This window comes from Leucoraja erinacea, chromosome 25 (genome assembly GCF_028641065.1).
Source record: "Leucoraja erinacea ecotype New England chromosome 25, Leri_hhj_1, whole genome shotgun sequence".
NCBI classification, from domain to species: Eukaryota; Metazoa; Chordata; class Chondrichthyes; order Rajiformes; family Rajidae; genus Leucoraja; species Leucoraja erinaceus.
The window spans coordinates 24,206,047-24,217,306 of NC_073401.1; the positions used below are offsets into that span (position 1 = coordinate 24,206,047).

General features: G+C 47.3%; 1 protein-coding gene across 1 annotated transcript in view; it reads right to left on the reverse strand.

Annotated features, from left to right (window-relative positions):
* The window catches only part of LOC129709115 (solute carrier family 2, facilitated glucose transporter member 11-like), a 35,494-nt gene extending 32,389 nt beyond the window's left edge, over positions 1-3,105 (reverse strand). Inside the window, exon 1 of the mRNA XM_055655235.1 lies at positions 2,779-3,105. Within this exon, the coding sequence (XP_055511210.1) occupies positions 2,779-2,793 (15 nt within the window). The 5' untranslated portion in view covers positions 2,794-3,105. The remainder of the gene's footprint in view (positions 1-2,778) is intronic.
* Between the last annotated feature and the right edge of the window lie 8,155 nt (positions 3,106-11,260).

Consider the following 11,260-nt stretch of genomic DNA (forward strand, 5'->3'; position numbering starts at 1 on the left):
GCCACAGAAGGCGGTGGAGGCCAATTCACTGGATGTTTTCAAGAGAGAGTTAGATATAGCTCTGAGGGCTAATGGAATCAAGGGATATGGGGAGAAAGCAGGAACAGGGCACTGATTTTGGATGATCTGCCATGATCATATTGAATGGCGGTGCTGGCTCGAAGGGCTGAATGGCCTACCCCAACACTTATTTTCTATGTTTCTGTGTTTCTATGTGACTCTAATTGCTGTTAAATCATAAATATATCTGTATATCTATTTTGATTTGAGTTTTCAGTCCATCCGCCGAATGCATTCAAATACAAAGCTTTAGTTCTGTCCTTTATTACATATTTCAAGTCGTATCTTTTCAGCTGATTTAGATCTGAGTCTTTCTATGTTCTCTCCCCCCATTTCACAGTTTCCCACGCAGGTCGCGGGGGGGATCCTGCAAACTCCGTACTGACAGCACCCATAGTCAGGATCGAACCCTGGTCTCTGGTGCTGTAAAATGGCAACTCTACCCCTCTACACCTGCTGCCCCAGATACAGGTGGCTCAAGTGACTTACTTATGGATAACATCCCCTCTAATAGGAGCAGGGAGGTTCTACTGCAGTTGTACAGGGTATTGGTGAGACCACACCTGGAGTATTGTGTACAGTTTTGGTCTCCAAATCTGAGGAAAGACATTCTTGCCATAGAGGGAGTACAGAGAAGGTTCACCGGACTGATTCCTGGGATGTCAGGACTTTCATATGAAGAAAGACTGGATAGACTCGGCTTGTACTCGCTAGAATTTAGAAGATTGAGGGGGGATCTTATAGAAACTTACAAAATTCTTAAGGGGTTGGACAGGCTAGATGCAGGAAGATTGTTCCCGATGTTGGGGAAGTCCAGAACAAGGGGTCACAGTTTAAGGATAAGGGGGAAATCCTTTAAAACCGAGATGAGAAAAACATTTTTCACACAGAGAGCGGTGAATCTCTGGAACTCTCTGCCACAGAGGGTAGTTGAGGCTAGTTCATTGGCTATATTTAAGAGGGAGTTAGATGTGGCCCTTGTGGCTAAAGGGATCAGGGGGTATGGAGAGAAGGCAGGTACAGGATACTGAGTTGGATGATCAGCCATGATCATATTGAATGGCGGTGCAGGCACGAAGGGCCGAATGGCCTACTCCTGCACCTATTTTCTATGTTTCTATGTTTCTAATCCTTTCCTGACCACCTCCTTTGTGTTGGAAGGATTTGCTGGTGATGGTTTACACCGATAATAGGCACAAAATGCTGCAGTAAATCGGCGGGTCAAGCAGCATCTCTGGAGAGAAGGAATAGGTGATGTTTCGGGTCGAGATCCTTTATCAGACTCTTATCCAGTCTGAGGAAGGGTCTCTACCTGAAACGTCACCTATACCATTTCTCTAGAGATGCTGCCTGTCCTGCTGAGTCACAACTCCTTTTTGAAGTCAATTCTCTCATGTTGCCATGACCGATATATAGATGTCAACAGTTTATAGAGAAGAAACTAACATGGAATTGCAAGTTGCCAGAGAGGTGGTATATCTCCCTCTGGTCTGGGCTTCCACAGTTACGGTAACATTTTTTCTGAGGACATTTGCCACCTTGTTTGTTGATCTAAAGTCAACCGTTGGCATGGTATTGGATGGGTATTGATTTATGTTGAGGAACATAGATGGACAGTGTTCTCAAGACTCCTGCTAAATCGGCCTACGAGCTTGTTCACCGTGATAGCTGGGCTTCTGATAGCACAGAAGATAGACACAAAATGCTGGAGTAACTCAGCGGGTCAGGCAGCAATCTCTGGAGAGAAGGAATGGATGACGTTTCGGGTCAAGACCTTTCTTCAGACTGGCACCCACTTCACTTTGAGGACTCCGCTTGAAGGTGGACCATCCCATCAAATCATGTATAAAATCATGAGAGGAATAGATTAGGGTAGATGCACAGAATCTCTTGCCCAGTGTAGGGGACTCGAGGGCCAGTGGAGATGGGTTTGATGTGAAGGGGAAATAGAAATCTGAGGGGTAACTTTTTCACACAGCGGTAGGTGTATAGAACGAGCTGCTGGAGGAGGAAGTTGAGGCTGGGACTGCCACAAAATATAAGAAGCAGTTAGACAGGTACATGGGTAGGACAGGTTTGGAGGGATATGGACCAAACACAGGCAGGTGGGACTAGTGTAGCTGGGACATGTTGGCCCGTGTGAGCAAGTTGGGTTGAAGGGGCCTGTTTCCACACTGTATCACTCTATCACTCGATGAGAAAGTTCTCCTTTAGATAAAGTTTTACTTTGCAGATAAATGCAGTTTCCAACATCTCAACAATCACAATGGCAATCACAATAACACTTTATTAGCCAAGTATGTTTATAACATACCAGGAATTTAATTTGCCAAGTCAGTCATACGAATAAAAATCAACGGAACACACAAAATACATTTTAACATAAACATCCACCACAGTGACTCCTCCACATTCCTCACTGTGATATAAGTTCAAATCTCTTCCCTTCTATCACACGGCCCTGAAATCAGATAAGGAACAAACTTCACCCCCCCCCCACCCCCCCCCCCCTCCCCCTTCTCTCCTGCGATCTGTAGCGATATCAAACCTTGTTGAACGAGATCCCCGGAACCGTGAACTGCTCCTGACTTGGCGTTGCAAATGTTACGCTCGTCCAATAGCCGTGAGCTAAAGAACAGCTGAGATTCCCCTTGTACTGCGTCCCGCCCCAGGTTAAAACTAATCGAAGTGAGAAGTCACATTGCAAATGGGTCATACCAGCTCCTTCAGCATAGTGCAGCCTGATCTCCAAGCTCAGCCTCCAGGCACTGGGAGCAACACCACAGCTCCACCCTGCTTTAATACAGTATGTAGCTGGTTCCAAAGACCCAGGAGCACAACAGTGTCTTCTGCACCCTGTCTAATATGTTACCTATTTAAATGCATAAAATGTAATACATTATATTAAAGATAGACACAAAAATCCGGAGTAACAGTGGGTCAAGCAGCATCTCTGGAGAAAAGGATTGGGTGACTTTTCGGGTCGAGACCCTTCTTCAAAGAAGAATATTATATTGGTTTAATTTATATTAATAAACTTTATATTATATTATATCAGTTTACTTAAGTTTAGTTTAGTTTAGTTTAGTTTAGTTTTGTTTCGTTTCGTTTTGATATACAGCATGGAAACAGGCCCTTCGGCCCACCGAGTCCATGCAAACCAGCGATCACCCTTGCACCAGTTCCATGTTATCCCACTTTCACACCTTACACACTAGGGGCAATTTCCAGAGGCCAATCGATTTTAGACATACGGCATGGAAACAGGCCCTTCAGCCCACCGAGCCGGTGCCGACCAGCGATCACCCCGTACACTAGAACTATCATACACACCATCCATACAGACTGCACCCGTAGTCAGGGTCAAACCTGTCTGTGTGAATCTTGCCCATCTAGTATGTAGGACGCAGAAGTGGGATAATGTAGACCTAGTGTGAATGGGTGATTGGTGGTCGGCATGTAGTCCGCATGGCCGAGGGGCCTGTTTAAAGGCTGTATCTCCAAACGAAACTAAACTAGACCAGACCAGACCAGACCAGACCAGAAACTAGACCAGACCAGACCAGACCAGACCAGACCAGACCAGACCAGACCAGACCAGACCAGACCAGACCTTTTCTTCTCTATACCTTTACCTTTTTGACTCTTCTACTCTGATAAAAGTACAAGGGCAGCAAGGTGGCGCAGCGGTGGAGTTACTGCCTTACAGCGAATACAGCGCTGGAGACCCGGGTTCGATCCCGACTACGGGTGCTGTCTGTACGGAGTTTGTGCGTTCTCCCCGTGACCTGCGTGGATTTTCTCCGAGATCTTCGGTTTACACCCACACTCCAAAGATGTACAGGTTTGTGGGTTAATTGGCTTGGTAAATGTGCAAATTGTCCCTAGTGTGTGTAGGGCAGTGTTAATGTGCGGGGATCGCTGGTCGGCGCGGACCCGGTGGGCCGAAGGGCCTTATTCCTCGCTGTATCTCTAAACTAAAAAGACTCTGCATTTATATTATCTATTCCCCTCATGATTTCATGCCTCAGCCTCTTGCGGTCTAAAGAACAAGGTCACCCAACATCACACTACACGTGCTAAGTTCTGCACGGTGGCGCAGCGATAGCGTTGTTGCCTTATAACGCCGATGACCCAGGTTCGATCCTGACTGCGGGTGCTGTCTGTACGGAGTTTGTACGTTCTTCCTTCTCTCCAGAGAGGCTGCCTGTCCCGCCGAGTTACTCCAGCATTTGGTGCGTGAGGTCAGTGTGGGAATGGGAAGGGGAGAGTCAAGTGTTTGTCCACCGGGAGATCATCGTGCCGAAGCTCAGCTGGCATGTGGAATAAAGCCAAGTCACAAGACCAGGATTCAGCCCAGCTGCACATCAGCCAAGGATTGCAGAGTCATTCGTGGACTCTGATATTCAGAAGCTGCCAAGAGCATCATTCTCGGCATGTTGCGGATTGCAAGCGGGCTGACATGGGCGTACACCATGCAGTGAGGTTTCTCATCCGGTTAACCTGCGCATCAGATGGGTGTGGTGAACCGTTACCGACGCTTGTACAAAGGAGGCAAGGAGGTCGGGGCATCAGTCGGTGCTGACCATAGGTTCTCCGCATTCATAAACTGACTTTGAACTACAGCGAAAGTGAAACTGACAAAGCACATATGGAAATTGCCACGGTAGATGCAAGCTCAGTTTAGTTTAGAGATACAACGTGGAAACAGGCCCCTCGGCCCATCGAAGATAGGCACAAAATACTGGAGTAACTCAGTGGGACAGGCAGCGTCTCTGGAGAGAAGGAATGGGTGACCTCTTGGGTCAAGACCCTTCTTAGGTGTAGAATTAAGCCATTCGGCCCATCAAGTCTACTCCACCATTCAATCATGGCTGATCTATCTCTCCTAACCCCATTCTCTTGCCTTCTCCCCATAAACTCAGTCACCCATACTAATCAAGAATCTATCTATCTATCTATCTCTGCCTTAAATGTATCCACTGACTTTGCCTCCACAGCCTTCTGTGGTAAAGAATTCCACAGGCTCACCACCCCTTGACTAAATAAATTTCTCCTCATCTCTTTCCTAAAAGTGCGTCCTTTAATTCTGAGGCTGTGACCTCTGATCCTAGACTCTCTCACCAATGGAAGCATCCTCTCTGCATCCATTCTATCCAAGCCTGGGACATATGGCAATAAAACACTCTTGACTCTTGACTCTCTCGGCCCGAGTTGCCCAACCAAGGGAAACACTGACCCAGAAATGTCTTTCAATGAGTTGGTCCACGAGGCAGCAATCCCTGACATTCTCCGCACGCATGATCACCGCGGGCAAACGGATCACAGCCAAAGCTTTTGACCAACAGCGATCAGGGTTCATTCAATAACCCTTACCAGGAATGAATCTTTATTACAGCACATCGTTGCCCAACCAAGTCGGGGCACAGTGACCGAATTAATCAGTATAAGAATGCAGAACAAATGTGAAGGTGATGAAATCGTGGCCCCAGTTTACTCCACAGTACCGAGTCCTTCAGTTTAGCTTTATGGTTTTTTTTGTGTTTGGAGATACAGTGTAGAAACAGGCTCTTCGGGCCCGCCAATTCCGCGCCAACCAGCGATCACCCCGTACACTAACGCAATCTTACACACTAGGATAGTGCTAGTATACGGGAATCGCTGGTCGGCATGGACTCAGTGGGCTGAAGCGCCTGTTACTGCGCTGTATCTCTAAACCAAGCCTGCATTCGGTCCATATCCCTCCAAACTTGTCCTATGCATGTACCTGTTTAACTGTTTCTTAAACGTTGAGATAGTCCCAGCCTCAACTACCTCCTCTGGCAGCTTGTTCCATACACCCACCACCCTTTGTGTGAAAAAGTTACCACTCAGATTCCTATTAAATCTTTTCCCCTTCACCTTGAACCTATGTCCTCTGGTCATCGATTCCCCTATTCTGGACAAGAGGCATCTACTATTCCTCTCATGATCTTGTACACCTCTATAAGATCACCTCTCATCTCATCTCTCATCTCTCAAGTACAGTTTTTTTCTTTGACTGATGTGAAAGGTTCGACTCAGGCTCTATACATGACCTTCAAACTCATTTGTCCTCAGTCTGTACTGGGCTTCGGTAAATCATGATGAATGTTATCATTCATGGCTGCCTTCGCTGAGAGATCTTCTAAAGTACCGGAGATCATCCATATTTTCCAGGGTTCTCCTAATCTGGGGCGGCACGGTGGCACAGCGGTAGAGTTGTTGCCTTAAAGCGCTAGAGACCAGGGTTCAATCAAGCCTATCTCATGACCATAATATAGCCTATTCCCTGGTAGTGTAGGAAAGAAATGCAGATGCTGGTTTAAGTCTAAAGAAGGGTCTTGACACGAAACATCACCCATTCCTTCTCTCCAGAGATGCTGCCTGTCCCTCTGAGTTAAGTTTCACGGGTAACCTGCCGTTAGCGCCACGAGTCGCTAAGTTGCGTCCACGAGCTCCGACGTTCCCGCTACGTTAATTATACGTAGTTACCACGTTAAATTTGTTTTAAAATCGGGGTACCTCGTGGGTCAACTCTCACCGTGAGACAGGGGTTTAACTCCTGCATTTTGTGCCTATCTTCTATTCCCTGGTAGGTTCCATATTGTACTATTCCAAGAAATTATCCTGAAAATGTTCAATCCTCAAAGTTTTCTTTACCTATTCCTCCAACAAGCCTCCTTTGCCTGATCTGACGCAGCTATTCCTGTTCAATGATACATCAAGCTGATAACCAGAGGGGTAAGTTTATTAGGAAGACCACTTCTAATCCCTTGTGATAGGACAACACAATCAACATTAGATGTCTTTACATTGAGATTAAAGTTACTTGCAATGTTTGCAAAGTCCCCACACTCCTTAACACATACAGTGCCCAACAGTGTAGTGACTGTTCCGTGATCTCTTTGTTATGCTTGAAATTATCTCCTGATTTGTCCTGATCTTCTGAGTTTAGATTAGTTGAGAGATACAGGCCATTCGCCCCACCGGGACCCTGCCGACCAGCGATCCCCGCACACTAACGCTATCCTACACACACCGGGTACCATTTACAATTTTGCCGGGCCTATTAGCCTACAAACCTGTATGCCTTTGGAGTGTGGGAGGAAACCGAAGATCCCGGAGAAAACCCACGCTGGTCACAGAGTGAACGTACAAACTCCGTACAGACAGCACCCGAAGATTCCTCACCACCGCACTGTTTTCATTCTCTATTAACAGAGGCACCCCAGTTCTGGTCTGTTTCGTCCATGTTAAGTCTGTCAAGTTAAGTGGGACAACTAGCTTCAGTGACTTGAACCCAAGTGGCTGTAAAAGGCTAGAAGTGTTTCATGTCGCTTAGACTAATCACTGCCTGTAAAGTACTCTGGGATGTTTAGTGCTGTGTAGGGAATAAATAAATAATCAATAAACATTTCCTTTCTTACGCACCAATTGCTGAAGACAAGAGAGTATTGGGGATGGCATTGACGGCTTCTATCTGCAAAGAATGCCCATGGATCATTGTTTACTGGATGGGGAATACGGTAGCAAAACCCATTTTCCCGCAGTTACTCCAGCACTTTGTATCTGTCTTTGGTATAAACCAGCATCACCAGGGAAGAGGGCAGGCAGAACAGAACTGGAATTGGGGAGTTCAATGTTCAATGCTGCTGGGTTGTATGCTGCCCAAGCGGAAAATGAGGCGCTGTTCCTCCGTTTGTGCGTGGGTTCACTATGGCAATGGACGAGGTAGGAGCCAGGGTCAGAGGGGTTACAACGTATGTGGGTGAGAAGGGAAGTTAAAATGGTTAGCAGTACCTTTCTTGCAAAGTCCCCATCCTTCTTAATATATACTCTGCCCAATAGTGTAGTGACTGCTAGAGGGCCCATGGCCCACTTCTCATCCGTCATCTATTTGTTATGCTTGACATTACCTCCAACAAACCTGGTGCTATGTCCTGATCTTCTGAGGTTAGTTTAGTTTAGTTTAGAGATACAGCGCGGAGACAAGCCCTTCGTCCCACCGAGACCCTGCCGACCAGTGATCTCTGCACAAGATGGTCTAGCTGATGGAGAGGAGGCAACGTCAGGAGCACGAGATGTGGTGGGTGAGTTGGAAGAGATGCCGTGATCCTCTGCTGCACCTGGAAGGTTTCCTGGGCTTCCTGGAGAGGAGGTGTACGGACCTCCGTGTTTAGTTTAGTGATACAGTGCAGAAACAGGCCCTTCGGCCCACCAAGTCCACTGTTCCCTGTTACACCAGCTGCTATCCTATACACACTAGGACCAATTTGCAATATTTACCCAAGCCAACTAACCTACAAACTTGTATGTCTTTGGAGTGCGGGAGGAAACCAGAGCACTCGGGGGAAAAACCCACACAGGTCACGGGGAGAACGTACAACTACGTACAGACAGCACCTGTAGCCAGGATCGAACCCAGGTCTCTGGCACTGTAGGTGCTGTAAGGCAGCAACTCTACCGCTGCCCCACCTTGCCGCCCACTAGATTGGGTTATTGGCTTCACTGGTGAGAACGCATTTGGAGAATTGTGTGCAGTTTTGGGCCCCGTATCTGAGGAAGGATGTGCTGGCATTAGAGAGGGTCCAGAGGAGGTTTACGAGAATGATCCCAGAGATGGCTGGGTTAACATATGATGAGCGTTTGATGGCACTGGGCCTGAACTCCCTGAAGTTTAGAAGGATGAGGGGACACATTGAAACTTACCGAATAGTGAAAGGCCTGGATAGAGTGGGTGTGGAGAGGATGTTTCCGCTGGTGGGAGTCTAGGACTAGAGGTCATAGCCTCAGAATTAAAGGGCAATCTTTTAGAAAGGAGGTGAAGAGGAACTTCTTTAGTCAGAGGGTGGTGAATCTGTGGAATTCATTGCCACAGAAGGCTGCAGAGGCCAAGTCAATGGATATTTTTAAGGCAGAGATAGATAGATTCTGAATTAGTATGGGTGTCAGGGTTATGGGGAGAAGGCAGGAAAATGGGGTTGAGAGGGAAAGATTGAATGGAAGAATAGAATTGATGGGCCGAATGGCCTGAATCTGCTCCTATCACTCGCGAATCTAGCGGTTTCATGCTCTCCATTTGCTTTTCACTCCAAAGTGATCTAATGACTTGAATTCCATGTCTACAGAGAGTGGGGTCAGTGTGTCTGTGGTAACTGATTGGCACCAACGTCAGATCCATTTATAATCAGTTCCAGTCAGTGGATGCCTCAGAGTCAATGCGCCCATCATTGATGGCTTTGGCAATCAGTGTTAAATCCATCTGGAGCGGAAGGTTTCTGTGTGTCAGGTCTATATTGTCCCGTCAGGGAAAGGTGGGGGAGAACAAAAGGAGGAGGTGGGGTACTTTGTAACTGTGTCAGTGGCAGTAGGTGAGCACTATTTGTATACATTGGGTAGACAAGCAAAGACCTTCACTGTGCCTTGTCACATGTGGCAATAAAGTAAATATTCCATTCTATTCCGTTCCAACATTGTCTGTACATTCCCACTATAGATGCTGCCTGACCTAGTATTCATATGTTCAGAGGTTATTAGAAACATAGAAAATAGGTGCAGGAGGCCATTCGGCCCTTCGAGCCAGCACCGCCATTCATTGTGATCATGGCTGATCGTTCCCTATCAATAACCCGTGCCTGCCTTCTCCCCATATCCCTTGACTCCACTAGCCCCTAGAGCTCTATCTAACTCTCTCTTAAATCCATCCAGTGACTTGGCCTTCACTGCCCTCTGTGGCAGGGAATTCCATAAATTCACAACTCTCTGGGTGAAAAAGTTTTTTCTCACCTAAGTCTTAAATGACCTCCCCTTTATTCTAAGACTGTGGCCCCTGGTTCTGGACTCGCCCCGCATTGGAGCAGGGTTATTGGAGCAGAATTAGCCCATCGAGACTACGCTGCCGTTCAGTCATGGCTGATCTATCTTTTCCTCAACCCCCATTCTCCTGCCTTCTCCCCATAAGCCCCGACACCCTCAGGTTCCTCCAGCACATTGTGCTTTGCTCAAGATCCCAGCACCTGCCGTTCCTTGCGTCTCCTGTGCCTGGTTTCCTGTGTGTTACCTGTGATGTGTGCCATGACAAGGCTTGCATTCGTAATGTCTAGATTCCTGCTCCATCTCTACAATCCAGAGTGCAGACCAGGACAAGGGTTAACAGTGGTGGAGAATTTGCTCAGAAGCAGAGACACACAGTCAAATGGACAACTCTGTTCTCGAGGACTTTGGTCTTCTTGATTGCATTTGTTCCAATACCACGGTCACGGTGGTGCAGCGGTAGAGTTGCTGCTTTACAGCGAACACAGCGCCGGAGACCCGGGTTCGATCCCGACTACGGGTGCTTATCTGTACGGAGTTTGCACGTTCTCCCCGTGACCTGCGTGGGTTTTCTCCGAGATCTTCGGTTTCCTCCCACACTCCAAAGACGTACAGGTTTGTAGGTTAATTGGCTTGGTAAATGTAAAAATTGTCCCTAGTGTGTGTAGGATCAGTGTTAATGTGCGGGGATCTCTGGTCGGCCTGAAGCTAGTGGGCAGAAAGGCCTGTTTTCGTGCTGTATCTCCAAACAAACAAACCACACAAACAAATGTACATGGATGATGAATATTCTCTACTTTGCTGGCATTTGCCTGGCAGAGAGTGGAGAGGCTCAGAGAAATCAGGAGTGAGTGTTTCATATCGAAGTAGCAAGCTTCTACCCTGCTCTTGTGACCATTGCGCTGGTGTCAATGATCCACTTAAGTGTCTGGCCATTGATAACATTCGAAGTGTTAAAGATATGGGACAAATCAGCTGGAAGGAACCACAGAATGCTGACTTAAAGCCCTGTCCCACGGTACGAGTTCATTCCAAGAGCTCTCCCGAGTTTGCCCTGATTCGAACTGGGAGATTTACGCTAATGGCCACTCGTCGGTACTTGGGGCTCTCGTGGACATTTTTCAACATGTTGAAAAATCTTCACGAGTCTTCCCGAGCTTACCAGCCGTTAGCGAGTCTTCCCGAGTACCTGCCGTCTGCGTTACGAGCCGCTAAGAGACGTCCCCGAACTCCGACGTACCCGCTACGTTCATTCTCCGTGCTCACCACGAGTTTGATTTTTTTTTTAACTCGGGAGAGCTCCTGGAATGAACTCGTACCGTGGGACAGGGTTATAACACCGAAGATAGACACAAAATGCTGGAGT